Source organism: Lemur catta, chromosome 3 (assembly GCF_020740605.2).
Source record: "Lemur catta isolate mLemCat1 chromosome 3, mLemCat1.pri, whole genome shotgun sequence".
Lineage (NCBI taxonomy): Eukaryota > Metazoa > Chordata > Mammalia > Primates > Lemuridae > Lemur > Lemur catta.
The window spans coordinates 26,069,334-26,085,536 of NC_059130.1; the positions used below are offsets into that span (position 1 = coordinate 26,069,334).

The 16,203-nt window shown below is 43.3% G+C and overlaps 1 protein-coding gene across 1 annotated transcript; it reads right to left on the reverse strand.

The window, feature by feature from the left end:
- Positions 1-181: 181 nt before the first annotated feature.
- On the reverse strand, positions 182-14,444 carry TDRKH (tudor and KH domain containing). The gene is made up of 14 exons (XM_045546981.1): positions 14,349-14,444; positions 7,357-7,505; positions 6,563-6,669; positions 5,753-5,942; positions 4,866-5,005; positions 4,448-4,769; positions 3,471-3,631; positions 3,136-3,308; positions 2,860-2,924; positions 2,421-2,572; positions 2,097-2,198; positions 1,735-1,831; positions 1,113-1,204; positions 182-920 (listed from the first exon to the last, which is right to left on the reverse strand). The coding sequence occupies exons 2-13, from the start codon at positions 7,478-7,480 to the stop codon at positions 1,152-1,154; spliced, it is 1,686 nt and encodes a 561-aa protein (XP_045402937.1). The 5' UTR covers positions 7,481-7,505; positions 14,349-14,444; the 3' UTR covers positions 182-920; positions 1,113-1,151.
- Positions 14,445-16,203: the final 1,759 nt, after the last annotated feature.

Sequence of the window (16,203 nt, forward strand, 5' to 3'; positions counted from 1 at the left end):
TGGTTCTTAGTGAATGTTTATATCTGAAGTAACTTTAGAAAAGAATATGAATGTGTGCATGGGCTGAATGCTTGTTTCATGGATAGGCTGCTTTACACCTGAGGTGGCTGAAGTTTTTACCAGATTTATGCTCAGAAGATACTTTCCCACAGCCTGTTTACACCTTGTGATTCAATAAGCATTTGGTTTTAGATTAATTTTCTTGAGAACTTTATTCAGCAAAGAATCCCCTCAAAATGATTTAAACAGAACTATATATGTTCTCTACGGGTACATGTGTATGCATACATATGGATATTATGTTAGCAATTTAGAGTATTTCCTGAGCTTCCTCTCCCCTTTACTTCTATTTTAACTAAAGTTTACATAGAAATAGCTGGAGCACAGTTTCAAAAACCTGTCTCCAATAACACCAGCAATTGAGGCTAGGAGGTAGTATTTCTCTTCTTACTTCAAGGCTTTTTAATATAATTATGCTTATTTTTGCCTTTGCCTCCTGACTCAACTGCAGTCTGAGCCCCCAGTCTTTGAGCTTACCACTCAAAAACTTCCTTTAACCATAGTCACCTGAGAAGGTAAGTCAGAAGTTTACAGAATCATCACTTCCAATGACCAAACTCTGGCTGTTTCCCAGCCTCAAAAAGGACACACAGCCTAGCAGCACTGTGCATTATGACTGGCAGAGGGGACCAAGCCTGGCGCTGAACAGCCCGGAACAGCAGTATTCAAACACTGGAGGAGGGGGGGAGAAATCAGAATTGGAGTAGGGGGAATGTGTCTGTTTCCCTCTGCCCCACTCTTTTTGGTAGTCCAGTGGAAGGAGAAAACGAATTTGGTCCACAGCAAGCCAGACTGTGTACGCAATACAGGACTTCATGGATCTCTTTTTATCACAGACTCCTTTCTCCAGGCACCAAATCCTGCCAAAGACACAAACACACAAAGACACAAAAAGCTTGAAAGGGCTCAATCTGACAGCAAGTTAAGCTATAGGAAAGCAGCTGCAGAGAAGTATATTAAGACAGGGCACAGGGAAGAGGGAATCAAGCAAGGCCCCTGTTGTCACCCTCATTACTTTCCTGTTGCTACAGATAGATGATGGCTCCACTCACACAGCAAAGCAGATGGCTGAGCCAGCTGAAGTCCAAACATCAGAGCAAGTAGTCGTCTTCAAGGTTATCATCACCAGACATAGAGGCAGCTTCTATGGAGTAGCGAGGAGGAGAAAGTCAGACACTGCCTTGTTCTAGCAAGGCACTGCTAGTGAGGCTCAGGAGAAAAATGGGCCTCTTGGTGGCTCAACAACGTGACTGAAAACCAAGCTTTAACCTCCCTAATTTAGAAAGACTAATTGAGAGGCCAGGCGAGGTGGCTCACGCCTATAATCCTAGCACTCTGGGAGGCCGAGGCAGGAAGATAGCTCAAGATCAGGAGTTCGAGACCAGCCTGAGCAAGAGTGAGACCCTGTCTCTACTAAAAATAGAAAGAAATTAGCTGGACAACTAAAAATATATAGGAAAAATTAGCTGGGTGTGTAGTCCCAGCTACTCGGGAGGCTGAGGCAGTAGGATTGCTTGAGCCCAGGAGTTTGAGGTTGCTGTGAGCTAGGCTGACACCATGGCATTCTAACCCGGGGAACAGAGTGAGATTCCCTTTCAAAAAAAAAAAAAAAGAAAGAGTAATTGAGAAAAGGTAACCTCCAAAGATGCTCTAGGGAGGAAATGCTGTTTGTACCTGATAAGCTGAGGCAGGACAGGGTATGTGTTGTCTCTCCAGGGCTCTTTTTGGTCTCAGTGAGCATGATGCCGAGAGAGGCATCTGTTTCTGTGGCCTGAGGGTATGAAAACAGGAGAGCAAGTAAGAACATGTTGGCTGTTGGGAAAGGAAAGGCCATCCTATCATCCTGCTCAGGGCATCTGGTTAAGGCAGTTGAGTTTGGCTGCTAAGGGGGATACAATGCCTCCTTGGATCAACTAGAGCAGCTCAGAGTCCTTAGGAAAGCTAACAAAATGTCATGACTAGAAGCCCTCATTGTCTCTCCAGGCACTACATTTGTCTGGAAAAAGCACCCTAAATGACAGTGATGGCTCACTCACCACTTCCTTCAACATGTCTGGGACAGCTCCATTTTCTTCCACGTCTTCAGGAAGCTCAATTGCATATCCTTTACGAACTAATTCTAGCCCAATATCAAGTTTCTGGGAAGAAAAATGAAGAGGGAATGATGTTCTCTCTGTAAGGATGGGCAAATCTGAGGAAACAAGGCAGAAGAGCTAGAATCGACACTTCAAAAACATTCCTTCAGTGGAATGGTGAGCAGGATCTTACAAAGTTGTAGTATCAGATAAGGGTTTCGGGGAAGTAAAGGTGGCTATAAATATATTGAAGATATAGTGAGCAAGGGATGACTCCAATCTTACCTTCCCATTGCTAGTATCATATAAGTAGATCTTTGGCCAAGTTGAGATCCCAGTCTGGACATAGCTAGAGATCTTGGCCACAAGGGGCTTCCAGTCAGCACAGTGAGTGAGTCTTTCAAATTCATCCAAAGCTTCCTCTTCCCACTGTTCACCTGGCAAAAGATTGTGTGAGGGTAACTCAAAAGCGGTCAGTGCTGATAGGGGTGGGGATTACACCCTGGAGGGAAGTGGGAACTATCCCTCTCTACTCAGGAAGGCAACTATGCATTCTCTGGTGGGGCTGGGTCCAACAGGCAAGTTTCTGGCTGTTGCTCTCTAGTGATGGTGAGGAGAAGTCCCCAGAATTCAAAAAGTCTGGGAATGTGAGAATTCCTCCCATGTGTGGCGTGAAAGTTATTCTATTCAGAGGCGAAGTTAATAGGTGGTGTGGCCAATTTACCTGAGGGGGCGATCCGGGCCAGACTACACTCTATTGCTTGAAATGGAAGGCTTAGAAAGTCACTCCTAAAGTGAAAGAAACTGAAATTAGAATCCTAGGGCCAGAGGTGCCTTCCTATACTGCTTACTTTTAGGCAGAACCAACTAACCCAGCTCTCTGTGAACAAGTTCTCTTCCAAATCCCCTGGTGATGAATGCCAGCAGCTCACCACTCTATGGCCAGGACTGAGTCAATAGTTGGGATTCCAGCTGACTCTACCCTGGCCTCTGCACTGACCTGAGAGCCCTGAGGTCCTTCAGTGGGCAATCTCCATTATCTCCAAAGTCAACAAAATAGAGGTCAAAGTTTCCATTTTCCAAGGTGCCAAGGACCTGGGCTCGATACCAGGAACCATTTGTAAGTAAAGGTGCAGCTACGATGTCTCCTATATGCACAGTCAAGTCTTCAGGCTATAGGTGGGGATGTCAGAAGACAGAGTTAACAGTGGTAGGCCAGAAAACAGGGAATAGCAACAGGAAGAAAGAATGGTTGCCCCAAGGAAGACTATATTACAATGAAAAAGATATGTCCCTTTTTCATCAAACCCCAGCCCTGTCCCTCTGGCAACTCACCAGACTATTTTCATAGTGCTGGGTCATTTCATTGACAAGCTTATCCAATTGCAGGCTGCGGGAACCAATGATCTGGATCCAGAAGTGGTTAGGGTGTTCAGAAGCAGAGACATAGACTTCTAGGTACTCATCAGCATGGAAACTAAAGTCAGGACTAGGGACTGAACACAGGGATAAGGATGGTGGCTATATCAGAACCATCTCTGGTTGGACTGGGGAAAACTGCATCAGGAGAGTGAGAGGTACAAATACCAAATGGCTGTTACCATTTTAAAAATGGCTGAAGGGACAACTGGATGAATCATACCAGAACCTCCTAAAGAAAAATACTAAGCTATCTTCTGTACCTTTCCATGTAACTTAGTAACAGTTTACATTCTTAGTCATGTGTCATGTATTCAAATCAGTCACCAATTATAATGAAGGTAGGTGCTCCATATGCTAGCTGCAGCATGGATTAGTAAAAAAGCAGCCTTCACATGGACAGCACAGATATGGGGCTATTCCAGATCCCATTCTCCCACTGACTCATCATGTGACCCTGGACAAGTCCGTGAGCCTCTTGGGGCCCTGGTCCTCTCTGCCCGTGCCAGTATAGGCGAGAAAGCTTGTATAGTGATGATTTTCCAAAACAGTAATGAGACAGGCAAAAAAAAAAAAAAAAAAAAATCTGAGCATTTTATTTCTTTATAAAGTAGGTCTGGAGAAAGAATATCACGTAAATTCCATTATTTGATGGAATTTACTACGCACAGACTAGTTCCTGTGTCAGCGTATTTCTCTCATTTTCCTTTATCATCAGCTGGTTTATATTCAGGAAAATATTATTTTAGCATTAATCCAAGTAACATATTACCAGGTAGACTTATAGATGTAGTTATGAAAACAGAAATGATTTTTTTATTGCTTATTTTGGGTTATCTAAACCAGTATTTCTATATTCCACATTGTTAACAGCTTCCCTCTTTGTTACATACTTTCAAACACGGACATCTCTGGAATGGCCTGGGCTCCAGACTTTTGAATGCTGTCATCATTAGGTTTCTCCCAGGAACCTTCTTTTGGCCCTACAACAGCCACGTCACCACCTCCTTTGTGGGGAGTAACCGCCAGGGGTGTGGCCTGCTCCACACTAGAACTGGTGTTTTTCCATAAAGCGGGCTCTCCAGCTCCATCTGGCTCTGTCACTTCCTCTCTTCTCACACTGATTGGCTGCTTGCGTGGGACTCTGGTTTCTGCAGAATGTGCAATTCTCTTCCGAAGTTCTTCATCTTCTGAAACTTTTTCCAGTATCAAATGCTGTGGAAAATAAGAGAAAGGATGATATTCTGACCCTGGATGGAATAAAGGGCTCTTCTCATTTTTAGGTATGATTCAAGTCTATCAGCTACTTGCCTTGGCGGCTGCCACTTCCTTCTGTGTTCCTGAGATTTTTATAAGTCTTGATAGTAGTAATGTCCCCTCTGATTCCTTGTCACAGGTAATTTTGGCTCCAGAGGCCTTACAGATAGAACGAATCGTCTCACCGCCTCTCCCTACATTGAACAATACATAAAAACCTGTCCTTTCCTCTTGGTCAACCTTCACTACTAGAGAAATCACTAGAGTTTGTGTATATTAGGAGAAGGGAGTCAGTTCTCATTTCCAAATTGGACAAAATGTAAGATGCTGAACAGAAAGCAGGAAGCTACTGAAATCATTACTATGGGAAGAATATTGGATTCTTCATGTTATCTATTTTAAACTGTACACTTAGGCTAGGTTAACTTAGTGTCATTTTCATGTTTTTGATCACTCAGCAAGGCCATACTTTACATTCCCAGCTTATAAGAAGGTATGCTACAGGGTGTGTCAGAACACTGGACCAAGGACAGGACATTTCTCTGCCTCTAACAGCAGCACTAAGGAATGATCTAGGGGAAAGCATACTAGGTACTCTCTAGAGCACGATGTTGAAAGATTTTGGATAACATGAGCATCCCTAGCTTCCCTTTAAAAATCTATTATAAGGTAAATACATTAAACAGAACCCAGAACCCTTCTGGAACCTATTTGTAAGGTTCAGATCATATGACTTCTTACGGTAATGGGTTTTATCACCAATTCTGTAAAAAAAAAATACAATAAATAAAAAAGTAAAGCTCTTGTCTCAATGTCCCTGTCTTTTTTTTTCCTCAGCAAGGTGAAAGGGGAATAGGCCAGAAAAATACCCTCGGGAAGTTGTGAAAGAAAGGCAAAGGTAAAGAATACAGGAAACAGCAGAGGAAGCCATCCAGTGATACCTATGATTCTGCCCACAGATCTCTGGGGAACCGAGAGCTGCTCAGACACTGGGGTGTTCTCTGTCAGGATCTGATGAATTGCTGCTTTGGCCTTGCACACCTGAACAGGAAAACCACTGATAAGCAGTACTCGCTCATCGCCTACATCCTCTGTGTCCACATCAATTCGAGCACCTGTCTGTTTCCGCAGCTGCAGAGAAAAGGACATATGTGGCAGTACGTTCTGGAAGACCTCCTATTTGGGTCCAGCTAAGGACACTCTGAAGCAAACCCTGGAGGTAGAAAGAGTTGGCCAAAGACATTAGCAAAATCGAGTTGCTATAATCAGTCCTCAGTTACTTGTACTTGGGGAAAGAGATTAATAACAAAGGTAACCCCAAATAGCAGCTAATTCAAAACCATTTCTTTGTGTTTAGAATGCTTTTCTCCCCTAATTTTATTTAGACTGGAGAATCAAATATTTTGTTTTCTTGACATTTCAACAATGGAAGATGGTAAGAACAGGCAGCGATATTTACTGTCAAGTTAGTGAGTTCATTAACTCCATAGTAGAAAAGAATAGTTCAAGCTATTCCATGCTGACAATCATCCAATCAAAAACCCCTATTTCAAGCTAAGCCATTCATTCTCTAGGGAGTACTCCTCTGTATAAAGAAAATAGGATAGTTACCTCAAAAGTTCTTGTATTTTTTCTTTTTACAATATACATAGCATGGGTGTGTTTTGTGATATGGGGTCAGAGGAAGGAAACAAAAGATCAATAAATAGACTCAATCCCTGGGAAAGCTGATTGCCTGCTCATACACTCACCTGTTTAATATTGGCCCCTTGCCGGCCAATGATGAGCTTCACAGCCTCCTGGGGAATTCGCATCTCTATCTCAATGTCATCCTCCCCAACAAACGTCAGCCGCTCTTCTGCACAGATCATGGCTCATCAGATCAGACTCAGATAACACCAAACAAGCTACTACCACCCCTCCCCCAGATCTGGCTGTCAAAGAGACACTGAGGATCTCAACCAGGATAACAAGGAGAAACAGCATGTGGATGGGAATTAGAAGGTTCCCAAAAACTAGAGATGGGAATTTTCTCTGGGATACTGTTTCAGATGCTAAAATGGGAAAAGCAGACTCTGCAAAGAGGAGGTGCTGGGTTTTGGGCAAACAACTACTTCTCCCAAGACATGACTACTGGAGAGGAATGAAGGCCAAAAGTTGTCCAAGGCATTCATCGGGCTCAGAACCTCTCCTGACTCGTGTGTACATAAGTCTTCTCTCATCCTATTCTGTAGGTACAGCCTTCGAGGAAATTGACTTCTCCTAACAATTAATTAGAAGGAACATATATATGAGTATAGAAATAAAAAAAAAACCCATTGCTGCATTAATGTTGAAGGAGCAGATGAATGGGATTATAAAATGAGTTCATTACATAGACTAGCTTCATAGTAAGAACATGAGAAAGAAGAAACCAAATAGTTTCAGTTAAAGATTCCTCACAGAAAGCCAACTGCACCCCAACAATACCTGGTCTGGTAAGGAAAGCTTTCACCTCAATTTAACAAGGCAGGAACATTGAACATTTTCACACGTACAGCCATACCTCTGCTTTCCCTATACCTTCGGTATAGGATATAGGCAACTGTTGCACTGGCTGGGATCCCGAGGCCCAGGGCTATTTTCTGAATAGTGGACAGGCTTGTCCAAGAAGTCCGTTCAGTGGACATTTTCTGCTGTTTGCCGACTTACATTCTGAAACAAGCAAACCAGGGAAAAGAAAGCTTTCATCCAACACTTGTATGACTAGCAGAGAAGCATGGCAACACATTATTATATTATTGAAAAGAATACTGCTGCCTACCCTCCCCATTTCAAAAGCTTCAGCAATTCCAAAATCTATTTCATATAAAAGGCCTCAAGGTATTTTTTAAAAGTTAGCTAAGGTACACATATACATACAACTAAATAGAAGCATACTTCATTTTTCCCCCCAAGGGGAACTATAATCAGTTTTAAACGATGAAAGAAAATATTAAATGAGTCAAATACTTAGAATGTATACACTTAGATTTCATATCAAACGATTTAAAATTCCTTATCTAAATCCTTCTATGGGCTGAGTGTGGTGGTTCACACCTGTAATCCTAGCACTCTGGGAGGCCCAGGCGAGAGGATCGCTCGAGGTCAGGAGTTCGAGACCAGCCTGAGCAAGAGCAAGACCCCGTCTCTACTAAAAAAAACAGAAAGAAATGATCTGGACAGCTAAAAATATATATAGGAAAAAATTAGCCAGGCATGGTGGCACATGCCTATAGTCCCAGCTATAGGCAGAAGGATTGAGGGAGGTTGAGGCAGAAGGATTGCTTAAGCCCAGGAGTTTGAGGTTGCTGTGAGCTTGATGCCACGACACTCTAGTCCGGGAAACAGAGCGAGACTCTGTCTCAAAAACAAACAAACAAAAAAAAACCAAACTTAAATCCTTCTATGCCTTCATGCCTTTCCAGAAGCTGTTGTCTGCAGGGAATGCCACTCCACGCCTAGAAAAGGCCTTGCTACTTATCTTTCTTGAAAGTACAATCTTCATTTACTGTCTCTACTTTTACTTTCTATTTACTCTTCAACCAACTCTTCTGCCCTGCTCCTTCACCAAAACCATAACTTCCCAGATAGTCAACCTAGAGGGCATGCATGAAACCTCATCTCACCTTATCTCTCTGCAGTAATAGGAAGGCAACCACTCTTCCATAAAACTTTCCTTGGTTTCTGTGCCCTCTTTCTCTTGGTTTCTCCTATTTCCCTGGAGGGTGCTTCTGAATTTTGGGCTTGTCTTCCCGTGCCCTCTATCCATTGTTATTGCCACTCTGCTCTCTTTGGGCAATTTCATCCACACCTGCAGCTTCAATTACTACCTATGTCAATGACTCCAACACCATAGCACCTGGCCTAATTCAATAGCTCATCAAGTCTCATTTAGACCACTGCAATGGCCTTACAGGCTTTCTTGCTATTAATCTCTCTCTGGCATTGTATCTTCATTTTGCTGCCCAGCAAATCTTAACATGTTACTCACTATATTTTCTTATTCCACACAGTTTCTCACCCTCCCAATTATTTCTGACCTTCTCTTCTCACACCTCTAGTGCCTCCTCCAACCCCTCTCAACTGATGTCCATGCATCCTATTTCACTGAGAAAGTAGAACACTAACAGAAAATTTCCATTAGCTTCCACACATTTACCCACCTACCTCCACCTGTGCCTAAATATTTGCTCCTCTCTCCTGTGACCACAGATGAACTGTCTCTGCTTCTAGCACTAAAGTCTTTCATAAAAGTGTTGTGTCACCAGTTCTCTTTCCTTTCCCTCTGTTGTTAATGTTTTCCTCTCTACTGGATCTTTCCATCAGCAAACATCCTCCCTTAAGAAAAACCTTTCTCTATTTTACTTACTCCATCAGCTATTTCCCATTTCTTTCTTTCCTTTTACAGGAAAACTCAAGAGAGTCTCAATATTTCTGTCCTGAATTTCTTTTCTTGAATCCACTCTGTCTGCTTTCCTCAGGGTCACCAAGGACTTTGCATTGCTAAACCTGAAGATCAATTCTCAGTTCTCATCTTACCAGACCTTGCCACAGTATCTGGCACAGCTGGTGATTCCCTTTTCTCTGAAACACTTTCTTCCCTTGGCTTCCCCTACAGCACACCCACCCTCCTGGTTTTCCTCCTCCCTCTTTGGCTGTGCCATCAGTCTTAGTTACAGGTTCTTTTCATTTTTCTAACCTCTTAAACACTGTAGTACCCCAGGGATCTGTCCTTTGCCCTCTTTCCTGTTCCACTTTACTTCATTGGTGATTTCATCAAGTATCATTCACAGCCTGGCTTATTATTATTATTTTTTTTTAGACAAAGTCTCGCTGTGTTGCCTGGGCTAGAGTGCCATGGCATCAGCCTAGCTCACAGCAACCTCAAACTCCTGGGTTCAAGCGATCCTCCTGCTTCAGCCTCCCGAGTAGCTGGGACTACAGGCACATGCCACCATGCCCTGCTAATTTTTCTATTTTTAGCAGAGATGGGGGTACTCTTGCTCAGGCTGGTCTCAAACTCCTGACCTCAAGTGATCCTTCTGCCTCAGCCCCCGAGAGTGCTAGGATTACAGGCGTGAGCCACCTCACCTGGGTCCACAGCCTAGCTTTAAATCCCACCTACATGCTCATAACTTCCAAATTAATAGATCCACTTAGGACCTTTGTCCTGAATTCCAGGTTTGTATATCCAACTGCTTACATGGCATCTCCATTTGATGTCTAATAGACATTGCAAACAGGTACAACACTGAGCTCCTGGATCTGCCCGCTTCCTGTCATCTTTGCCATCTCAGTAAATGGCAACTCCATTCTTCTGTCTTCTGACAGTTCCTTAGTCATCTTTTCTCTCAAACTGCACATCCAGCCTATCAGCAAATCTTATTCACTCTACCTTCAAATTATTCAGAATCTGACCACTTTTTACCTCTGTATTGCTATGACCCTGCTCTAAAACACCATTATCTTTTGCCGAGATTGTTGCAATTGCTTAATTATGTCTCTGCATTTGCCATTGTCCAGTTTATTCTCAACACAATAGCTGAAGTCAAATAACATTACTTACCTGCTCAAAACCTTCCAGTAGCTTTCCATAACACTATGATTAAAAGTCAAAATTATAATAATCTACAAGGCTTCATCTTGATTGTCTCCCCATTAGAATATAAACTCCACAAAGGCAAAAATATAGTTTCCTTCCTCAGTGCTTAGCATACAGTAGCCACTTGTGACTACTAGTAAAAGGATTATCTGATACTCTTCTGAGTCTGCCCACAAGAAAAAATAGATATTTTTTCAATAATAATTTGTTCAATGAATGCCTTACTCCTTCAGTGGCTCTCTGTTGCCTAAATGAGAACTCCTTAATGGCATGAAAGGTTCTTTATAATCTGATCTCTGCCTATCATCTTCATAGCCTCATGTTCTTACCCCACCTCTACCCGGGTAATAGGATATGTGCTTTCTTATGTATCCTTGCTCTGACACATTTCACTTGTGTCTTCCTACTTAGTCCATCTCATATACCTGGCAAAATTCTGTTTCTTCAAGTCTCATCTTTAATACCACCTTCTCTTCTGAGGCCTCTGAGAGTTCCCCTAGCTCATTTAGAGTGAGCTTCTCCTTAGATCACATGGCTCTGTGAATGATACCTCCATGACCACACTTGTTCACACTATATGTACTTGTTGATCCTGTTAATTGTTATGCCTGTGTCCTTTAGACTGCTGGGATTGAGTTTCATATAGGCTGTTGTTTTCATTTATGAGGTTTATTCCCCCAAATCACTAGATAAAAATCAGTTGTGCTTTTTTTTTTTTTTTTGAGACAGGGTCTTGCTCTGTCTCCCAACCTGGAGTGCAGCGGCCTCATCACACCTCACTGCAACCTCAAACTCCTGGGCTCAAGTGATCCTCTCACCTCAGCCTCCTGAGTAGCTGGGACTACAGGCATGAGCCACCATGCCTGGCTAATTTTTCTATTTTTTGGTAGAGACTGGGTCTCGCTCTTGCTCAGGCTGGTTTCGGAACTCCTGGCCTCAAGCAATCCTCCCACCTAGGCTTCCCAAATTGCTAGGATTACAGGCGTGAGCAACCCCTCCTGGCCAGCTTCTTTTTTTAGACAGGCTGCAAATAAAACCTTTCACCACTCTGATTGTTTGGGTGGTAGCATGTAAACACCTTTGTATATACCAAAGGAAAAAAAACAAGTTTGGTTTTATAAAGATTTTTTTGCTTAAATAATTCTTGAATATATAACCCCAAATCGCTACTTTCCTACATTAATAGATGATTTATTGTGGATGTCTAGATTCTTTTATCTTTTGGTTACTTCATATAATGGTCTCTAAAGCACAAAGCTTGTCTTCATTATTAATGTCCCTCAGTTAAACAGTGCTAGCTGTTATGTGCTGAGCATGCTGGGGACAGAAGGAGAAATAAGAATTCCTGCTCTGAGATACAGTCTAGTAGGAAGGATAAATATCAAAACAACTAATTACATGGCAATGCAAAGAGAATGCAGTTGGCCCTCCTTATTTGCAGATTAAGGGGAAAAAACCCAACAATAAAAAGTAACAATACAAATTTAAAAATGTAGCTATTTACATAACATTTACATTGTATAAGTAAACTAGAGATGATTTACAATATATGTACATAGGTTATATGCAAATACTATGCCATTTTATACAAGGGACTTGAGCATCCTTGGATTTTGGTATCTGCAGGGGTCCTAGAACCAATCCCCTGCAGATACCGAGAGGAGGGACAACTATATAAATTCTTGGTCAATGCAACAGTTGAGGGGAGCCAAAACTTAAAAGGTTTATTTCTTAGATGGTTCATAGTTGAAAACAATCTCATTATAAGTACAACTCACTTCTCTTTTGCATTCAAACCAATAAATATTGAGTATCCAATATGCCTGGCCCTGGGAACATAATACTCAAGATGGACTTGGCTACCTTCATGGAGCTTCCTGTCTGGCATGGAAGGTCTTGAAAGACAGGAGTCTTTAGGTATTAAAGGCTTTGGGAAACTGAAAGAAATCTAGCCCTGTGAACAAGAGCAATAAACTTGATCTGCACTTTCATGCTGTCTGCTTTTAACACCACCTTTCTAGCTATACTTTGTGCTTCTAGGGCACAGACAGAATTTTAGAACTAGAAGGAACCACAGAACTTATTTGATTCTATTAATAATGTTGCAACTTGGGAAACTGAGGCTCAGGGATACAAAAGGATTTCCCTAATGTTACACAGCTAGTTAGTCATTTCTACACAATACACTGTGCAAAGAAAATAAGTGTTTTGAAGGCCAGTCATGATCACAACTTTTTACAGAGGCCCAAAGGACTAACAGCATTTTTTCTTCCAGTTCTGAAATAATTAAGTTCAAAGTAAAAGGATACCTGATATTCTTCTGGCTCTGCCAGCAAACTTTCTCAATCCTGACCCCCTCCACTAGGTTGGGTTTCATTGCTATGGGCTTCTGTAGTATCCCAAACATCCCTTCATAACACATGCCATGCTTCTAACTCTTGATTAACAGCTGTGTCTGTAGCACGATGAATTGAAGGCAGTACGGTGGGTGCAGGGAGACCAAACAGATTAGTCCAGGTGTCAGTGATGGAGATGGAGACGGAGAGAAGTAGATGGACTATAGAGTTTTAATAAGTAGAATACATAAGACCTAGCAATTGATTTATGAAATGGTAGAGGGTAGGACCAGGTTTCTGGTTTGAGTACCTGGTAGATGGTGGGTTTGAGATAGACAATGTTGATTTGGTGGGTTGAGGGAGTGTGTTATAGGAAGATGAAGGTCCATGACAATGATAAATTTGTTGGGCAACTGCTATTCGAACCAAAAGCTAAATTTCACTAGCTCCTATTCAGATATTACAAATGAATTTGTGCCGGGTTATCAGCTGATGTCTCAAAGAATATCTACTTGATTAACCAAGTATAGTTTTGTTTATAATTTGCATATCTTTTCAGTTATAAGTTTCTCTTAACAAATGAAATAAAAGTGGGAAATATGATGGAAATGGGGACAACTGTATAGTACTGAATGCTAGCTCTGTTTGATATTATTACTTAAAATTGAAAGGGAAGGAAGAAGACACTGTAAGTTGAGACCACAGTTTCTAGGGGAAGCTAAGAAGAGGAGACATCTGCGGGTCATTTGAAAGAGAAATATGGCTAGATAATGGTTTTCAGTAAAAGTAAACTTTGAAGTTTCCTGACATTTGTACTAAACAGTTGTCAACAGCTTTCTGATAGCTGATAACCAAGGCATGCATTTATATTATCATTTCAGAAAACATTCAGGAGTCAAATCACATTCTGAGCTCCACGTGGGCAAGGTTATCCCCTCTCCTTCCATTATCTCCTAATAACCAGAACCTAGGAAGTACCCAAAACATGGTAACATGCTTGTTAAGTTGAAGCTGCTCATTCAGTTTTTTCATCCTTGGTAGGTTTATTTTAAAATCATGAGTGAAAAAGCCTCAACCCATTTCTCTCAAGCTAAGGATCTAAAAATAAGGCTTTGAAATGAGGGTCTCCAGCCAATCCCCACGACGATACCTGCATTAACGAATAAAAAACCCCAATGTGTTATTCCAACTTCTCTAAATAGCCATCTCTAATAGGAAAAAGCTGGAGAAAATTAAAACCAAAGTGATAAACTGATGGCGGTTTGCAGTCTCAAGAAGACCCTGTCAAAGAGTTCAAATTGCCTCGGAGCAAACATAAACCCTCTTGCACCGGGACCAGTGCGGCCCAACCCTAGGACAGGAGCGTTTCCCTTGGATAGGGTTGCTAGTTGGGAGGGGAAAGCTACGCCAGGGCCAGTCCCGCCTCACAGCCCGGGCTCTGACACCCGCCGGGGCCCCACGCCCTCATCTCGACCCAGGGCGCGTCGGACGCCTCCTTTCCCCTCAACCCCGCATTTCTCTCTCCCAGTTGCCACGGCTGCCCGCGGCCCGGCCACCCCCAACCTCGCGCTCGATTACCGCTCCTCCAGAGTCCGTCGTCGCGCGCTCCGCCTCGCACCTCACCCCAGCGGCCGCCAGCCCTCACCGCTCACACCACCGCTCCCGGCGCGGATGGCGGGGCTTCAGCCTCCACCGCCCGCCCCGACAGCCCGCCCACACCAATCAGCACCCCGCTTGCAGTCTGACCAATCGCCTTCCCCTGCCACAACCAATCCTTCCGCGAGCTGCCCCTGAGCGACATAGCTGCTGCTAGCTAATGCCCAATTACCCGGATGGAATCCTAGGCCGGCCCACCCTGTCAGCCAATAGGGGCCAGAAAGGCAGATGTTGCTTATTGAGATCGCACCTGCTGAGAATTAAACAGCCAATTAGAAGCTTTACGGAGTCCTCTCAGCCCACCTCTAGACCAACTACCGAGAAGGTTTCGGTCTCCAAAGCCTTGGGGGAATATCAGCGCGCCCGAGGCTCGGACCAAGGGGTGAGGGGGTTGTATCACTCATGGGTGTCATAGTTCGCATATTGGTGTCTTTATACAAAGCCAGTGACACTCCATAACCCAGTGACCTATGGGAAAGCAGCGTCATAATGGGCGACGCTCCATCACTGTTTCTCTTGCGATGTTTTGCATCCATCGATCCCCTACATAGCGACCGGCTCAGAAGACATGGGACACTTTTTTTTTTTTTTTGAAAACATGAACTAGACTTCGTAGATGGAGAGGTCACGGGGAAGACATTGCACCGTAGGGAGCGAGGACCCACTCTTCTGTTACTCCGCTGAGGCATGAAAACATGGTGTGGACTGAGACAGCAGCGGGAGCGCTGGACGTGAGACCCGAGTTCCGACCGCAGGGGTAAGGGAGCTGCGGGCAGTGGAGGCGCCAGGGGCCCGCCCCTCCCTGGGGATTGAGGGAAACAGGTCGAGGCCGCAGGCCCGAAGATTCAAGCCGAGGGGCCGTTTCTGTTCGGGCTAGCGGTTTGCTTTGGAAAATTGAATTCCAGCCGCGGTCCGGGCCCCTGAACCGTTAAGAACGGTTGGGTCCTGCTACCGCCTCTGCGCCGCGGGGCCTCACGAGCCCAGCTCTGCGCCCTACCCGATGCGCCCGCGCCCGCGCCCGCGGGGCAAGGAGTCGGCACTAGCTAGTATCACAATGCCTGGCACGTGATGAGCACTCAAACGTTTGTTGAATGAACGAAAGATTGCATCTTTGCTCAATTAGGGAGATGTCTTTGGGCCTCAGTTTTTTGTTTCCTATTAATTTAAAAATGTGTTTTGAATAAGTAATACATGCACATTCTACAAATTCAAAAGAAACAGTGATTACAGTGAATAATCTTCAATGCAGCTAGTGTTATCAGTTTCTTGTGTATTTTTTCACAAGTTAACGTATATGTGTAAATAATGACCCAGTTGTTAACATACATACTATTTTGCAACTGACTTTTATATAATCTAGGATTCTTTCCATAGCTGTACCTATCTGCCTCATAGTGATACTTTCATAGGATGGCTGAGGGATATATTAAGATACATTGAATTAGTTCTTTAACATTATATCGATATGCAGGCATACTTCATTTCACTCTTGTATATCTGTATGATAAGTATTTAGGAATGCAAATACTAGGTCCAAGAAGTGTGTGCTCTGTTTTTTTCATTTGGATAGATACAATTTTTCCAATTCCCTTCCTTCCACAAAGATTGTTCTAATTTTCATTCCACCAGCAATCTTTGAAAAGGGTTTTGGTAACTGCCTCCCACAGAAGTTGTACCCAATTTTCTCTCCCATCAGTAATGTGTGAAAAGGACCTGTTTGTGGCCGGGCGTGGTGGCTCACGCCTGTAATCCTAGTACTCTGGGAGGCTGAGGTGGT